Below are 16,148 nucleotides of genomic sequence, written 5' to 3' on the forward strand. Positions count from 1 at the left end.
CGGGTACGGTGAAGCCACTACACAGCTACCGCCTTGCTCTACCGCGCATAGAGTGAAGTTCTTTCGGATGATTTACCCCGGAAGATGGCGCGTTCCCATTCGATGACGATGGAGGTGGGCCGCTCTACGTGCCATTCTGATACTCCTGTGGTAAGTCAAGGCTTCAGAAACCACTAATATACCGTGCTGAATAGCCAAACCTTGTAGTCGGTGATTATATGCTGGAATCATTTCTAGGGGCCATGCTTTGCAGTTGGCAGTTCAACCTGGAATGAGATGACAATGATGGGTGTTGACCCCCTTCGCCAGATGTGGCTGAAGACCAAATCCCTCAAGGGGCACATTAAGAGCTGATTATATGTATGAAATGTGAAGGGATCTAGTATTTACTGACTGACAAAGAAAGAAAATTAATAAAAAGAACCGAGACGCCCCCAGAAGAACGCCCCTATTGAAAAGATGTCAAGCAAACTCCCAAATTCATCGCTTCAGTTGGACTGATCAACTGCCACCCGGAGATCTTCTTTACGTGCAACTGCCACCCCTCGTAAACCTTGAACAGCGTCAAAGCAAAGTTGCTCCCAATCTCCGTCCCGTCGTCGGTCCCGCCGAGCGGATCCAGCGGCGTGAGCTCGTACCGCCCCACGTACGCCGCGAGCACGCAGAGCAGCTGGTCGCACGCGTAGCCCTCGCCGATGCAGCGCCGCGGGCCGCCGCCAAACGTCGCGAACGCGTACGCGTGGTCCGCGCTGCCCGTCGCCGGGTGCGCGACCCAGCGCGCCGGGTCGAAGACGGGCGCGTCCGCGCCCCAGTGCCGCGGGTCCCGGTTCAGCGCCCAGGGCGAGAAGGTCACGGTCGTGCCCCGCGGGATGGGCACGCCGGCGAGCACGGCCGGCGAGGCGCACTGGCGCCACAGGAGGCCGTTGACCGAGTGGAAGCGCAGGATCTCGTTCATGACGGCGTTGAGGTAGGGCAGCTTGCGCAGGTCGGCCTGCGAGACGGATTGGGTCGCGGCCTTGTCGTAGGGCGAGGGGATTTTGGCCCGGATCTCCTCGCGCAGACGGGCTTGGGCTTCGAGGGGGCGCGAGAGGAGGTGCATGGCCCACGTCGTCGTGCCGATCAGCGTCTCGGTGCCGGCCGAGGTCATGTGGACGCCCTCTTCGACCAGGTCCGCGTGGGAGAGCGTGCCGGAGCGGACGGCGAGCGAGAGGACGTCGGTGCGGCCTTGCGTCTGCGCCGGCTTCTCGCTCTGCGCGGCCGCGCGCTCGTGCTCTTCGACGATGTCGCGGGTCGTGTCGTAGAACAGGCCCATGATGCCCTTGATGGCCTTGACCGCGCGGAGGGGCAGCCTCAGGGCGATGGCGGGCCCAATAATGGACGCGGCTTCGAGGCTCAGCTGGCCGTGGCGTGTGGTCTTGAACATGTGGATGAAAGCCCGAGCGAACCGCCTCTTCTTGTCGGCGGAATGCTTCGCGGCGCTGCCGAACTTGCTGGTCGACATGGTGTCGATGGTGTGGAAGTCGACGCCGTAGCCAAAGTGGCCGACCATGTCAATGCTGGCGGCCGCGATGGGCACCTGGACGGAGGTGACGCCGGAAAAGGGGGCCTGTGGCCCGTCCTCGGGGGCGTAGTCGACGTCGACGTCGGTGTAGCGCGGGACGATGCTGAGCGCGTCGATGGCGGTCTGCTACTGCGCGAGGAACCACTCCCGTAGGTTGCCCCGGCTGAAGGCCGGGTTGAGCGTCTTGCGGACCTTGTATCTTTGGCGGTTCGAAACATATCGTCATGCGTTAACATCTGCAGCTGGAGACCATCGCAATCCGAGAATCCATCAGTGAATACGTTCCACTCTCTACTGGAGACACAGATCTTGAGATTGTCGCCCCCAGTACTTGACCAGGATCTGATTCGTTCCACCATGTGGTGATGGTCGCCCTCCAATTCGTCGAGGCCATCGATAAGAAAAGCCAATTTGCGGTCACGATAGAGAAGCTCCGAGTGCAACAGTTCTTCGAAGACGGCATTGATCTTCTTCTGGTCGTGGTGTGCCGTCCATGGCTGGCCGGAGAACTGTTTCGTTTCCTCCCACTCCTTCGGGAATACCGTAGGTATCAAATCGGGCGCCTGGGATAGAATGGAATGAAGTAGGCTCCGGATGAGGCCTTGGAAGGACTTCTGGTGGTTGCTTCCAGCGTTCCAGAAGAAGAACTTTGCAACAACAATTTGCGATTCATTCGATGGAGTGCCGAGTAAACGGTAGAAGTGCTCATGCCCGCTAATCGTTTTCATCAGGACCGACTTTCCGGCGCCTGGCTTGCCCATGATAAAGAATATGCCACCATTCTGCTGGAGCCACGATTGAAAGCGTCTGCTCGTAGACTCGAGAGAAGATGTTGCAAAAGGTCCTTCCGGTGCTAGGATCCAGTCGTAAGTCGCCTCATGTGCTTCACTGATCCCTTCCTCGCGAGCATGCATCAAGTCAAAACGAAGACTTTCCAGGATCTGGTGCTGTCGCACTTTGATCAACGATTGGCGAGGCTTGTCCAATAATTCACAGAGATCTGTGGCAATTGCAGTGTTGTGACAGTTCCTGCTGAGATCTTCCCGTAATGAGCTGACCTGCGTGCTGATAGATTTGAGCTGAGTCCCCTGTAGGGTATGCCATTCGAAAGAATTATCCAAGTGGGTGATGATGTCTGATCTGCCCAGGAATGATTAGTCTCCTAAGCAAAAGCCGAAAGTGGAAGATGACAAATGAAGCCTTACCTCGTCAGAAGTAGCAATTGAGTGTTTAGTCCATTTAGGGCGTGATCTAGCCTGGTGATCAGATCTTGCTTCTCCCTGGTCTTCCAGGTGCTTCTGATTGTAGCCTTGAACACCTTAGTCTTGGTGCGTGGGCCTTTTACTCGAGTCTTCTCAAGTAGCTGGCTTAGTTGGCGAGCCACGTCTGCACATTCAGAAGCAGTACCATGTATCGCCACTTCCTGTGCGTTGTGTGATTTGCTTGTTGATGTCGTCAGTCTGCCGAATGAGGCCTCCAAGCTCGTAGTAATACGTAGGTGACTGGCATCCTCCTCGGTGCTCCCGAAGCTGGATTGGTGGATGTCTCTCGCTTTCTCCGCGAGTTTGAATCCGAGCTCAATGAACTGCAAGAGGTTGCTCGCCAGCCCAATCGCCTCAAGGGCCTCCATGATGGCGGTGATCGTTGAAAGGGTCCAAAATTGCAAGTCTTTTCTTTCTGATGGGCTGCCTGATATGGATTGAAGATGATAACGAAAGGGAAAAGATAATAGTCTTACCCCTCACTCACGTCAGGCAGAAATCAATTGCAATCGCATGATGCATGCGCTGCGGTAACCGATCCAATCAGGGGTATGCCGCTGGTTGCCTTGGGAGCCTCGGCGACTGCCTTGCGGCGACTCGACAGATTATGGCGTGATTGGTCGCAAAAGTCAACGCCTGGTTCAAATTTCAAGATAAATCATGAGATCGAACAGATTGAGGGAATTTATTCTACTAGGGCTCTTAAACGCTAGAACAGTAAACGCACGCTGGAAATGACCAATCACCCATGATGACTCAACCGAGAACTCTCCACCCTGACCGTCGTCGACCGGAGAATCTCCTTATCACTCTCAAAGTCGCCCCTGCAACCCCCTCTCCCGCCAACGACACCTCGCTCCGGCCGCCCCGAATGTCGGTGGTGGCGCCGAAGCGGGAGTCGGACCGCCAGCCGGTCCCGTCCTGGCTGGTCTTGTCGTAGTCGAGGTCGTCGATGCGGGTGCCCTGCGTGCGCATGATGCTGTCGAGCTGCGACTTGCGCCGGGGCGTCTTCCGGGCCGGCCCGCTGCCGCCGAACGTCCGCAGCGCGTACGCGTTGAGCTTGCTCGTCGAGCCGCCCCCCGCTGCCGACGAAGCGCCCTTGCTCTCGCCGATCCAGCTCGGGGCCAGGTGCCGGAAGAACTGGCGCAGGGTCGGGAGGCAGCAGCACATGATGAGAAGGTTGGCTTCGATGCAGCTACCAAGAGAGATTGAGGGAGTTAGTGGAAGAAGGAATATTGGGATTCGCATGTGCTAGTAGCGCGAGTAAGCGAGTACTCAGGGGCTTCACATACATCCACAAGGTGCCGCTAGTCAAGGCGTAGGTTTGGTCCGCGCTCGTAAGGCTCGGGAGGAGGATGAAGAGTCGCACGATCGACGTGATCATGGTTCTGGAATTTTCCATGTCAGTGACATGGGCTCATTTGTAAGCACCGGAGAGTTGGGCGGCTTACATGGAACCAAGGACGAAGAACCCAATGAATGCAACCTTCTGTTTCGTCTTGATCTTGAGGCCCAGGACGGTCGGTATGGGGAAGGCGAGCAGCATCACGTCGGTGAAGACGCCGATGGCCGCCGTGGTCACGTAGATCGCGGGCCGGTCGAGGCATTTCGCGGTGTCGGCCAGCAGGGGATCCCAGTTGGCCCGGAAGGGCTTGCACGCGAAAAGGAGGCTGAAGCAGACGGCGGCGGAGGAGCCGACGCAGATGACGAATAGGAACCAGACTCCGACCTGGAATGACCAAGCCGGATTGATGCGGCGGTAGAATAGGCACAAGGTCCCCTTGGCCGCGCCGACGGTGACGGTGTAGATGAGCGGGGCCGAGAAGATTATCTGAGTAGATGGGTACGTCGTTGTTAGCAACGATACATCATCCTTAAACGCCCTGCCTGCTGGTGAAATTCCCGTACCTTGGAAAAGACGATGTATCTCTCAATGGACATCTCGAAGGCGTGCACGCCCACGGCCTTGATGTAATAGAGGTGCAACAGATGCCCCTGAGTTGCAATCGAGCTCAGCCAGGCGAGGATAACCGTAGCTAACGAAATTGAAGAATGCGTTAGCACGTTTCAATGCATGCCTCTCTTGTGGCTATGCGGTAGGGCTTTTATCGTTTTCCTCTCGTCTAGAGCGTAGGGCGGGCATATCTACCATCTTCTGCCTGGAATTTTCCCACGAGGAATATCTTGGTGTAGAGGCGCTGGGCGAGGAACAAAACCGCCAAAATGTTCTCGACGATGCAGACGGTCCACATTACCATGACCCCTTCCTGGGGAGGATCGGCGAAGTTGACCACATACCCCGGAGGCGGCGGGAGGATGGTGATGGTGCCATTGACGTCGAACGGCATGTTGCGCGCGCACTGGAAAGGAAAGAAGAAAAGGAAAAAAAGGAGAAACCGATCTACGTGCAGCATGTGTTGAACCGACAGATGGCTTCTGGAATACGCATTGGGTATATATCTTTGGTATCCTTCGGTTGCATTACGCTCAGGCGGCGGCCAGCGTCGCACTGATTCACATCCGAACGAAACATGCGCGCAATGCCGGAGGAACACCCGACACACCCCTGCCGGCTTCGGTGCATATACCTGTACAAAGTGGCATTAAAGTTAAAGGCTAGTGCCTAAAGGGTGCGCTCGGCCCGTCGCGTTTGGGCAGGATCTTCTGTCCTGCGCTGTTTGGCCCTTTCCGTGCTACGACATATCGAGACGCGGTATGGCCAGGGGTAGGCCGGAGGCGGCGATCTCCTCTCCGATACACCAATGCCGAGCCTGCTGGCGGGCGGTGGAAGCGCAGCTCACAATAAAATCTCGACGTCTTGATTTTGGCTTCCCACCTCTTTTCTCTTTTTCTCTTTTCCCTCTTTTATTTTCGCCCCTTGACGGCGTACACAACCGGTCATCGGGGCTAGCAAGATTACTCATAATCAAGTATTTGGTAATACAGGGGGTTCACCAATGCCACCAAAGACCATTGGCCTAGATTAGTAGAAAGTTGGCGTGGGATATCCTTGCCTTGATTTCCGCTTCATGGCCTCCATGTCCTATTGCCATTCTGGGGCTGTTGTTTTAGGGGTGTGCACTTTCCATCCACTCTATATCGCATATCACATCGGCTGTTGCACCGAACCGATCTTACAAATATTTGGTCCGTTACGATGTCGAGGCGCAGACAGGAAAACTCTAAAATACAACGATGAAACATGTTTTTCTACCTCACAAGCGGTTCGATCTATGCGCATGGGGATGAGGGCGGAGGATCAGGGTTTTCACCCCTTGTCTCTGCGGCGCAGCATATCACGTCGATGGCAGGGTTACATAATCCTCTATACGCATTGGCTTAGCCGAGGAGCCCCCATGGGCCCGGACCGCACGATGCGGAGATGGCACTGACACGTATTTGGCAGGGTGGCAGAAAGAACCAGGGTGCATGAGTCGTAACCCTAGATCCTGGTCAGGTTCAATGGCCCCATTGGGCAATTTTGACTGAACATCCCCTCTGCACCCTTGCTTCCGCTCTACTACCACGTTTGAAGCCTCTTATATCTGTCTTAATAATAGCAATGCAGTGACTTTAGGGGTTCCGTCAGTCAAGATTGCACTCTTATCTTTACTCCGCATACCGCTCCTGGGTTACTGGGCCTGGCGCAAACCGCACCTTGATTTCTTCTGCGTGGCCAGCGCAGATGGGCCCCAAGGGCGGCAGACCTATATCATCAGCCTGTACGCGCCGCATGCTAAGAATTCACGAAGAAAAGTCTACTCATGTTCAGCAGATAGTTACCTAGATTTGCCGCAGGTGCGTCTAGACATGACTGTGTGACGTGGAATACTTGTTCTTCACAGAACTGCCGACTGCATATGCGTACACCGTATAAAACAGTTCAAATCGAGAGGGGAATACAGCATTCGCGTGGCACCCGCCCAAAAGGCGGTGCCCAGGACGCAATGCTGGAAATGATGCTAACTGTAACGGAACACCTGCATGAGCCATTCCGCTGATTCAGTGGAGTGAGGGGCCGTCTTCCATGTAAGCACTTGACCGAAGCCTGGTAATGAGCCCTGTAGATCTCGCTGGTGGCGAGACTAACGAGAAGTGCAGCCTCGACTGCTGCACTGCGCCGCCCGTCGGCAGAACAGTAGAAAAAGGCACTCCATCCCCGGAGAACAAGAGAGGAGGTCCAAACTCAAGAGTTTGTGTTTCATCTCTCCCTTTGCCGGTAGCATTCCCACACGCTTTGGACAAGTTTTTTGCTGCCTCGCCGGAGTCGATCCATCTACACCCCGCCAAGCAAAGAAAAGATGAAGTTTTCGAGATCGACCCCTGCCGCGGCCTTGGCGGCGGCGGCTCTCGCTTCCCCGCGTCGGGCTTGCCAAACAGTGCATGCGGCTGCGTAAGTCGTCCACCTGCCTCGCACTTGTTTGCTGCTGCAAAAGCCCTACCGACCTGTCCTGCTGACATCCTCGACAAGTGCGCCAAGCTGGAGAAGGCCGGTCTCGCCAACGTCCTTAAACCAGGTTCTGAGACCTACGAGAACCGGACGAAGACGTACTGGTCCATCACGTCCCAATTGACGCCCTGGTGTATTGTAAGTCCCTCGCTATATACATATGTGCTTGGCTACATGTCTACGCCCATGTGTATCTTGCCGCGTCGTGATTACTAGCAGTTACTCGTCTAACCATTCGGCGTATGTAGGTCCAACCCACAACACCTGAGGAGGTCGCCCTGGCCGTGACGACCTTGGTGAAAGAGACATCCTGCGAATTTGCAGTCCGCAGTGGTGGCCATTTCATCTGGCCCGCAAACAATAGTAGGCACCATGCACCATGACCCTGTTTAACATCCAGTCCGCTTACAAAGGGTGTAGTTGAGGATGGCGTGACCATCGACTTGGGTTTGATAGACGGCACCGTCTACGATGCGGAGAACAAGGTGGCCCGCATCTCCCCAGGATCTCGATGGGGTGGAGTCTACGGAGCGCTAGAGCCCCATGGCATGACCGTGCCCGGTGGCAGAGCTTCCACCGTCGGCGTCGCTGGTTTCCTCAACGGCGGCGGCAACTCCTTCTACTCGGCCCGAAAGGGGTTCGCCTGCGACAATGTCGTGAACTTTGAGGTCGTCCTTGCCAATGGGTAGGTGGCTGCCATATGTATGAACTGGGACGCGACGCAGAAGACTGACTCTCCGCACAGTACCATCATCGACGCCAATGCCTCCGATAACTCGGACCTGTACCAAGCCATGAAGGGCGGCCAGTCCAACTTCGGCATCGTCACCCGCTTCGACATGCAGGCCTTCGAGGCGCCCAAGCTCTGGGGCGGCGTGGTCCAGTGGAACAAGACCGCCACGGAGGCCGCCATCGACGCCCATGTCGCGTGGGTCGACGCGCACAACGACAACCTCAACGACTCGGCCATCATCTTCTGGTCCTACCAGCCCGCGCTCAAGGACACCATCATCATCACCAGCCTGGTCGACACCGAGGGCCACGACAGCCCCGCCGGGCTCAGCCCGTTCCTGGGCATGGCGCCCAAGGAGAGCCAGCTGGCCAACACGATCCGCACCGCGACGCACAAGGAGCTCACGGACGAGCTCGAACAGCCGGCGGGCTACCGCGACATCTGGTGGACGGGCACCATCAAGAACGACCGGCGCGTCTACGAGAAGGTGCTCGAGCTGCACGACGAGCTGTGCGCCTTCATGGCGGCGCAGTCGCCCGACGGCGACTTCGTCACGCAGGCCATGTTCCAGTCGATCCCGACGATCTTCAGCCAGCACAGCGAGGAGCGCGGCGGCAACGTGCTGGGCCTCGATCGCGAGCCCGACAACGTCATCATGCTGCTCTTCACCCTGGCCGTCAACGGTGCGGACCAGGAGCGCGTCGCGCGCGAGCAGATGCGCAAGTGGAGCGACGGCGTCATGGCGTTCGCGCAGAGCGTGGACGCGGCCGTCCAGTGGCAGTACGTCAACTACGCGTACGAGTACCAGGACCCGCTCACCAGCTATGGCGAGGCCAACGTGGCCAAGATCGTGGACGCGGCGGCCAAGTACGACCCGGCGGGCGTGTTCCAGACGCGGTCCCCTATGGGCTTCAAGATCAGCAACCGGAGTGGCTACGGGTGGAGATAAAGGGGGGGACAGAGTGGTTTCTTTGGTTGATGTTATTAGACATTCGGCGATAAAAGATACCCAAAGCTAGAAACTTATAATTATTGATACATGTAAACCCGATGGATGGGTGCATAATTACCTGAATCCCCAAAGACCACTTCACCCAGCCAAATCAATTCGCCCTTCCTACCCCGCCCCCTTATTTTCCACCGTTGATAATACCAGCGTTTTCACCGCTCGTCATGGCCCGGTGTTCCTTCCAACTATTACGCATCCGCCCCCTCTACGTCCACAACCTTCCTGAAGAGCAATCTCATGCCCCCTCCGCCTTCGCCGTAATCACGCCCGAAATCCGCGGCTCCTCCTGGTCCTTCCGGAGCCGGACCTCGAACCCGCCGACCAGCCCCGCGACGGCGCACCGCAGCTCCGCCTTGGCGAAGTCCTGCCCGATGCAGGCGCGGGGCCCGTGCAGGAACGTGAGGCTGGCAAAGTTGCTCGTGGTGCCGCCCGTCTTGTTCGGGCGCGTGACGCCGGTGGCGGGGTCCGTATCGATCCAGCGCTCGGGCACGACCGCGTCGGCGTCGGCGCCCCACGCGCACGGGTTGCGGTTCGTCGCGTAGGGCACGATCATGAACAGAGTCCGTTGGGGAACCCGGTATCCGGCCACCGTGGTCTCGCGCTGCGCTTCTCGGACCGTCACGGGGACGGTCGGGTACAGGCGCAGCACTTCCTCGCAGAAGCCGTTCAGGTACGGCATCGATTCGAGCACGTCCCAGTCGACGCCCTCGGGGGTCGGCCGCCGACGTACTCTAGCCGGGAGTGGATCTCGGCGCGCAGCTTGCGCTGGATTTCGGGGTTCGTGGCGCAGAGGTAGCATGCCCAGGTCAGGGCGCCCGCCGTAGTCTCATGCTATTTTTCACGTGAATTAACCATGCTTATCTGTAGAAGTATGAGAAAGGGAGGAGGGAAAAAGTAGAGACTAACCCCGGCAGCCAAGAATGTCAGCATCTGATCCTTGATCTCGTCGTCCGACAGCCCGTCCGCCTCGATGATCCGCTTGAGGATGCTGTAGTCCGGCAGTGTGTTCTTCCCCTCGGCGATCTCGCGCTTCTTGCCGTCGAGGATCTCGCCGCACGTCTGTTTCAGGAAGGCGCTGATCTCGTCCAGGATGCGGTTCGAGCTGAGCGGCAGCAGCCGCACGACCCACTGGGGCAGCGTGAAGTTGAGGCCGGCGAAGATCATGCGGCCGAAGGAGGGCGCAGCAGCTCCAGGTAGGCGTCCGAGATGTTGCTCTCGTGGCTGGTCAGGGACTGGAAGTCCCGCCCCATGGCGGCGGGGCCGATGATGTCGAGTGTGAGGCGGCTGGAATCACGGACACCATGGATTTCGTTAGTACGTTGATATAGGGGTGCGAGGTGGACACACGTCCTGTAACATCGTGATCCCACCCCCCTGACTGTATGTAGACGGTTGAGAGAAAGAGAAAGAGACGCACCTGGCCAACTCAGCTATCTCCACCTCAGCCCAGCCGTCCTCGCTTCGCTTCGCGGAGTCTTCACCCAATATCAACTGCAGCTGCTGGGCAAAGATCAAGACTTTGGACCACATCAGCCCGTACAGCATACGAATTTTCCCGACGTGGAAGGCGGGGTTCAGGATCCGGCGCTGGCGGTGGTGCAGCGACCCCTCCTGGACGATGACGCCCCAGCCCAACGGACGGGCCAAGAACGACCGGACGGGCCAGGGCTTCTCGAAGTCGGAGGCATGCGTGCTGAGGATGTCGCGGAGGGCGTCGTGGCCGGCGGCCAGGACCACGTAGCGGCCCTCGACGCGGATCAGCGGGGCGTCCGGGTAGTCTTTCATAGCCTCCAGGGCGGACTTGCCGCGAGGCGACTCGACCATCATAGTAGCACATCTCTAAGTAGACGACAAAAGAGGGAAATGTGGTCAGTCAACCATCGACGGGGTAAAATGTCATCTACTTCGGGTTACTCACTGAGGTATTAGAAAGGGTCCGGAGCGGGTCTCGCATCCGGGGGTAAATCACCAACGCATCAAAGCCCAGGACGGCGAAGACCAAGGTGACCGACCAGAGATAGGGGTAGACCCCACGTAGCATAAAATTAGTAGTGGGCGGAGTAACATGTGAGATGAGCCATGCGGAAAGCATGCCGGTGACCAGCGCCTTGGGAAGCAGCCTCCATAGAATGGTCAGAGTGTCGGCAGCCTTGAAACCGAACCTCATCAGGGAATTCGTCCATTTTCTTGGTAATTTGTTCTCCATGTTGTCGGTCGTTTGCAATACGGGTAGTCTGCTTACGGAGACGAATGCCGCCTGGCGTCCGACCTTTATTTATCTGTGTCGCCATTCCAGTGGCAATACTTGGCCCCGGCCTCCATCGGGAAACAAAGTACGCAAACATGCCGCGGCGCCACATGTCGCGAAGAACAGTGAACGGCTAATAGACTTTGGGACGCAGGGATGAACCTTGTGGATACTCCGCATTAGCCGCTTTCTAACATCAGGCGACGTCGTGTTTGGCCACGATCTCGGGACGTGCGCCGGCGAAGAAGCTCCACGGTGGCATGACGCGGGGCGAAATAGTTTAAAACGACATCCATGCACGCCATTTCTCGGGTTGTTTAGAGTGGTCGCGGCGGACGCGTCCCCTGATTTCGTGCAAGCAAAACTCGCGTATTCGGAAAGAGAACAAACCAAGCCACGCTCAAACGGCTGGCGTGTTTCCTCCAGGAGTCGGGTGATTCCGCTCGTTTCCTCTACAGTGTGCGCGGACATATTACGTAGGCTGATGTTGAAATGCCTCGGCACCGTTGAAAATATGTTCTCATGACACCCTGTCGACATGGGCTTGATTGATGCTGGGGCTGAGACCGAATCGAGCCAGCTGATGAAGGGTGCGGACGATGGATAGAAATAACCCAAAAGGGGGCTGAATTGGCGGCTAATGTTGTGCTACCCGCTCAAGTAACGTTCCTTCTGTGTAACGATCATTGCTGTATCCCATATCTACTTTTAGAGACACTGCGACCGCATCCTAACTAAACATGTCACTAATTGTCGATGTAACGTATCTTAACGGCCTTGTACAACGCAAAAGGAGATGGTCTCCCCATAGCTTTGGCGGTATCATCGGGTGCCTTCGCCTGCACCAGGGCAAAGTGCCGTGTCTTGCCGCCGGCCGTACGCGGGATGGCGTCGACGAACAGCACACCCCTTCTCAGAAGCTTGTAGGTCGCCAGGGAGCCGGCCACCATGTTGTAGACATCATCTCCCGATACGGGCTTCTTGGAAAGCAGTAGTAGGCCCTACTTCCGCATTACATAAGCACGAGGTACTTTCGTCGTGCCGTCGTCCGACATCACGCCCATGATGGCGCACTCGCTAATGTCGGGGTTCTGCTGTATGGCGGCATCAATAATCGCCCCCGCCACATCTTGCCATTTTAAAACATATTGACCACGTCCCGCCGGTGACATAACCAAGTGAAAAAAAGTTATTCTTTTGCAATATTCGGAAGTTGGTGATGAAGAATCAGGAACTCGAGGCGCGTCGAACTACTCACCCCCTGGTCTTGAGCAGCTCTTTGTTGCGCGCCAACACGTAAGTTTTGCCGCCCTCGATGAGCGCCAGATCAACCGTGGGGAACCACTAACCACTCGGTACCTGCGGAGTCTCCGTGCATTTGTATCCCATCTTAAAGTTGTATAATCGCATCAGCGGCTCGGCGGGGACGCGGTCCTCGGCCGCGACTTGGAGGACGCTCACGGGGTCCACGAGCTTGGCACCTTATCCCGGGACCATCCAGCCCACGTCGGCGAGCAGGCAAAGCACGCGGACGAAGTCGTAAGGCACCTCTTGGTAGATGGTGTGGTACTGAATGATGAGTTTGTGGTGCGAGAGCATGGCCAGCTTGGGCAGGTCGGTGGAGATCTTGGTATCCTGATGCTTACATAGATCATCGCCAATTGAATCTGGGTCATCAACTTGATAGTGTGGATGGGTGATGAAGTTCAATGGCCTATTCAAGTCATTAATGAAGAAACTACGGTCTGTCGGGACCTCATTTGCGGCGGCCACATCCAGCACGATGGCAATTAGTTCGGCGTGGCGATGATGATGTTGGCTTCTGACTGTCGCACAAGGTGGTCCAGCTCCTCAAACTTGAAGGCGGAATTCACGCCACGTGCTAAGCCCCCAGAGATGATGGGGCGATAAGCGTCGCGTACAGATATTAGAACCCGAAAATGATCCTTTCGTCAGCGAACGTCCAGAAAAGGAAAAAGGAGTAGGACTGGCGACATGATTACGTTGTTTCTTGTTTGCGAATGCGAACTCCGTCCCAGTCAGTCCGCCAGACAGCATTTTGCGCAGCAACTAAACTTTCTGGATGTTGGCATCCAGCAGTTTCAGTTTGTTTCTCGAACCATGGTAGAATAACCAAGAAATGTATCCGGACCCCGGTTCTCTGCTTCCCAGGACCTCATCCTCTTGCGCGCCAAAGGTACGTGCTGGCTTTCCATGGAGTATGTACAGTCTAATTGAGGAAGAGATCGTTCCCACTCCTCTGATCTATTTCATGTTAGGGGAATTTTAAATCATTGATTGATAATGCTTCATTGATTTCTAATCCGATCGTTTCATCAGGAACAAAAACGTAAAGAAGATTTGTTCACACAGAACATATTAGCCTCAAACACATAAACACAAAAGGATAATATTATAACCAATACCTCCGATACCTCTAGAAACGTTGCAACATATATTCATTCCTTTTGACTGAGGTAGAGGCCTTATTCACAGCATTCACAGCCTCCGGAGAATGCCAAAAATTGGTCGGCCTGCTATCGCATGGAGTATATATGCCACTATTACCGTACGCTCTAGTGGAGTTTCATTTTTACGCGCGATACTTACAAGCCCTTAGTGGCGTTTTCGTAAGATGTTCGAGTGATAATACGTACGTTTGTCATTCTTTAAATTCCATTAAGCTGGCGCCGGACCTTGGTCGAATTTAGGTGGTGTATCGCATTAAGTACATATACCACTATGGCCGTACGCCCTCGTGAAGCTCTACTTTTACGTGCGACACCTGCTTAGACCGATATACTGTCCTTTCCAGTGGGCGGATGGCCCGGGATAGAATATATCATGCAGAAAACACGAAGCCGCGCCTGGGCCCGACTTGCTGCAAGTACGAGGGTCCCGCTGCATGGCTGGCACGGTGGCTTTCAAGGTGGTTTGTATGATGGCCTGTTGCGATCTTATCTCACATGCTGTACTACACGCAGAAGACGCCTAGAATGCCAAGTGCTGACATGCTTCAGACACCTATTGTTGGCTTTGATAGAGTGTTAAAAGCTGTATAAAGTGTTCTGCCTACCTGGCGTGATTGCGTTTCTCTTTTCCATAGCATATTGAAACGCTATACCTTATTGACTTTTTTTTTTTTCCTTTTTTTTTGGTTCTTTTACTTTTGGATACCAGCGCAGGCGAGCAGAAGCAAGTAACTTGAAACCGAACAAATCTAATATATGTCGACTTAAAGAGGAGGTATTACACCCTAATACCCCCCCCAGACTTTAAAAACAATTACGCCATATCTTATAAGCCAGCCAATATGTCAACCCCGGACCATGCCGATTCGACCATGTCTTTGGCTAGAACACCTGCAGCAGACCATGCAAAGGAATGGGCAGCCGCCTCCGTGGCAGACGATGCGGCACCTAGCAAGCCAGCTTCGCCGACCCCAAAGCCGTTGGCCTTCCTTCGATACAGGATCTTCAACACCTACCGCCGTCTCTTCTCTCTGGCGTTCCTCGGCAACGTCGCGGCCTTCGTCGTGGTGGCTGTGCGAGGCCCCAGCCCCCTAATCCTCCTGGATGCCGTGTCAGCCAACCTCCTCGCCTCCGGTCTTGCCCGCACGCCGCTCGTGGTCAACTTCTTGTTCGGCGTACTGTGTCTGGTCCCTCACTCTGCGCCCCTCCGACTCCGCCACCTCGCCTGCAAGATCTTCCACTTAGGCGGCGTCCACAGCGGCTGCGGCATTGCGGCCTACGTGTGGTATCTAGGCTTCATCGTCTACTACACCAAGGATTTCGTGCCGTCCCCGACCTCGACGGCCGTCCTTGTCATTGCCTACGCCGTGCTCATCCTCCTCACGTCCATGATCCTGGTGTCCGTTCCAAAGTTCCGCATCATCCGACATGACTGGTTCGAGCTCACCCACCGCTTCTCGGCCTGGGCCACCATCGCGCTCGTCTGGGCCCTCCTACTCATCGTGGCGGCGGCAGAGGGCCCGTCCATGGGCATGTTCCTGGTGACCTTGCCGGCGTTCTGGATGCATCTGGCCTCGACGGCGGCCATCATCCACCCCTGGCTCCTGCTGCGGCGCGTCGAGGTGGACCCGGAGCCGCTGTCGAGCCACGCGGTCCGGCTCCATTTCAACTACGACACGTCCGTCGTGTTCGGCCAGGGCCTGTCAGTCTCGAAGCACCCGCTGCGCGACTGGCACAGCTTCGCCGTCTTCACGGACCGGCACGACGCGCCCGAGACCGAGTTCTCCCTGCTCGTGTCCAAGGCCGGGGACTGGACCTCGTCCGTCATCGCGGACCCGCCGCGCCGCCTGTGGAAGCGCGGCCTGCCCGTCTTCGGGTTCGCGTACGTGATGAAGCTGTTCCGCCGCACCGTCCTCGTCGCCACGGGCTCGGGCATCGGGCCCTGCCTCGCTTTTATTAACGAAGAGGGCTGGCCGCCCATGCGGGTGCTCTGGCAGACGCGGAACCCGGAGCGCACGTACGGGCCGCGCGTCATGGAGCTCGTCAGGAGGCTGGACCCGGACGCGGAGATCATCGATACGTCCGAGGGCGGCAGGCGGGATCTCCTGCCGATTGCCATGCGGCTTTACCGCGAGTTCAATGCCGAGGCGGTAGGCATCATCAGCAACGAGACCGTGACTAAACAATTGGTATACGACCTGGAAAGTCAAGGTATTCCCGCCTATGGGCCTATTTTCGATAGCTGATTCATTGCGCTATCATTCTCGTTGCATATGCTGTGGTGTATCGGTCGTTGGAAGTCGCCTAAATTTTCTATTTAAAAAAAAGAAATCTTTCTTGTCTGTTAGTTAGCTCACGTTGCTTGCTTACTTTGTTTAATCCAGGGGCTCGGAGTTAATGCGGTGATAGACTTT

The 16,148-nt window shown here is 56.2% G+C and overlaps 6 protein-coding genes across 6 annotated transcripts; 2 read left to right on the forward strand and 4 right to left on the reverse strand.

Annotated features, from left to right (window-relative positions):
- Positions 1-448: 448 nt before the first annotated feature.
- Positions 449-3,191, reverse strand: PG986_003985 (uncharacterized protein; the record flags this gene model as incomplete). The annotated part of the gene is made up of 3 exons (XM_066840207.1): positions 449-1,664; positions 2,300-2,701; positions 2,767-3,191. The coding sequence occupies 3 exons, from the start codon at positions 3,189-3,191 to the stop codon at positions 449-451; spliced, it is 2,043 nt and encodes a 680-aa protein (XP_066702834.1).
- A 388-nt stretch (positions 3,192-3,579) lies between these two features.
- On the reverse strand, positions 3,580-5,171 carry PG986_003986 (uncharacterized protein; the record flags this gene model as incomplete). Its single annotated transcript, XM_066840208.1, has 5 exons — positions 3,580-4,018; positions 4,116-4,211; positions 4,275-4,654; positions 4,732-4,859; positions 4,973-5,171. The coding sequence occupies 5 exons, from the start codon at positions 5,169-5,171 to the stop codon at positions 3,580-3,582; spliced, it is 1,242 nt and encodes a 413-aa protein (XP_066702835.1).
- Positions 5,172-6,877: 1,706 nt separating this feature from the next.
- Positions 6,878-8,955, forward strand: PG986_003987 (uncharacterized protein; the record flags this gene model as incomplete). Its single annotated transcript, XM_066840209.1, has 4 exons — positions 6,878-7,216; positions 7,295-7,411; positions 7,687-7,958; positions 8,019-8,955. 4 exons carry the CDS (start codon positions 6,878-6,880, stop codon positions 8,953-8,955), a joined length of 1,665 nt encoding a protein of 554 aa, XP_066702836.1.
- Positions 8,956-9,250: 295 nt separating this feature from the next.
- On the reverse strand, positions 9,251-11,221 carry PG986_003988 (cytochrome P450; the record flags this gene model as incomplete). The annotated part of the gene is made up of 5 exons (XM_066840210.1): positions 9,251-9,721; positions 9,742-9,846; positions 9,922-10,299; positions 10,456-10,854; positions 10,934-11,221. The coding sequence occupies 5 exons, from the start codon at positions 11,219-11,221 to the stop codon at positions 9,251-9,253; spliced, it is 1,641 nt and encodes a 546-aa protein (XP_066702837.1).
- A 788-nt stretch (positions 11,222-12,009) lies between these two features.
- On the reverse strand, positions 12,010-12,327 carry PG986_003989 (amp-binding enzyme; the record flags this gene model as incomplete). The annotated part of the gene is made up of 2 exons (XM_066840211.1): positions 12,010-12,243; positions 12,295-12,327. 2 exons carry the CDS (start codon positions 12,325-12,327, stop codon positions 12,010-12,012), a joined length of 267 nt encoding a protein of 88 aa, XP_066702838.1.
- A 2,279-nt stretch (positions 12,328-14,606) lies between these two features.
- On the forward strand, positions 14,607-15,980 carry PG986_003990 (uncharacterized protein; the record flags this gene model as incomplete). The annotated part of the gene is made up of 1 exon (XM_066840212.1): positions 14,607-15,980. The coding sequence occupies one exon, from the start codon at positions 14,607-14,609 to the stop codon at positions 15,978-15,980; it is 1,374 nt and encodes a 457-aa protein (XP_066702839.1).
- Between the last annotated feature and the right edge of the window lie 168 nt (positions 15,981-16,148).

This window comes from Apiospora aurea (genome assembly GCF_038362705.1).
Source record: "Apiospora aurea strain CBS 24483 chromosome Unknown utg000003l_segment0_segment0, whole genome shotgun sequence".
NCBI lineage: Eukaryota > Fungi > Ascomycota > Sordariomycetes > Amphisphaeriales > Apiosporaceae > Apiospora > Apiospora aurea.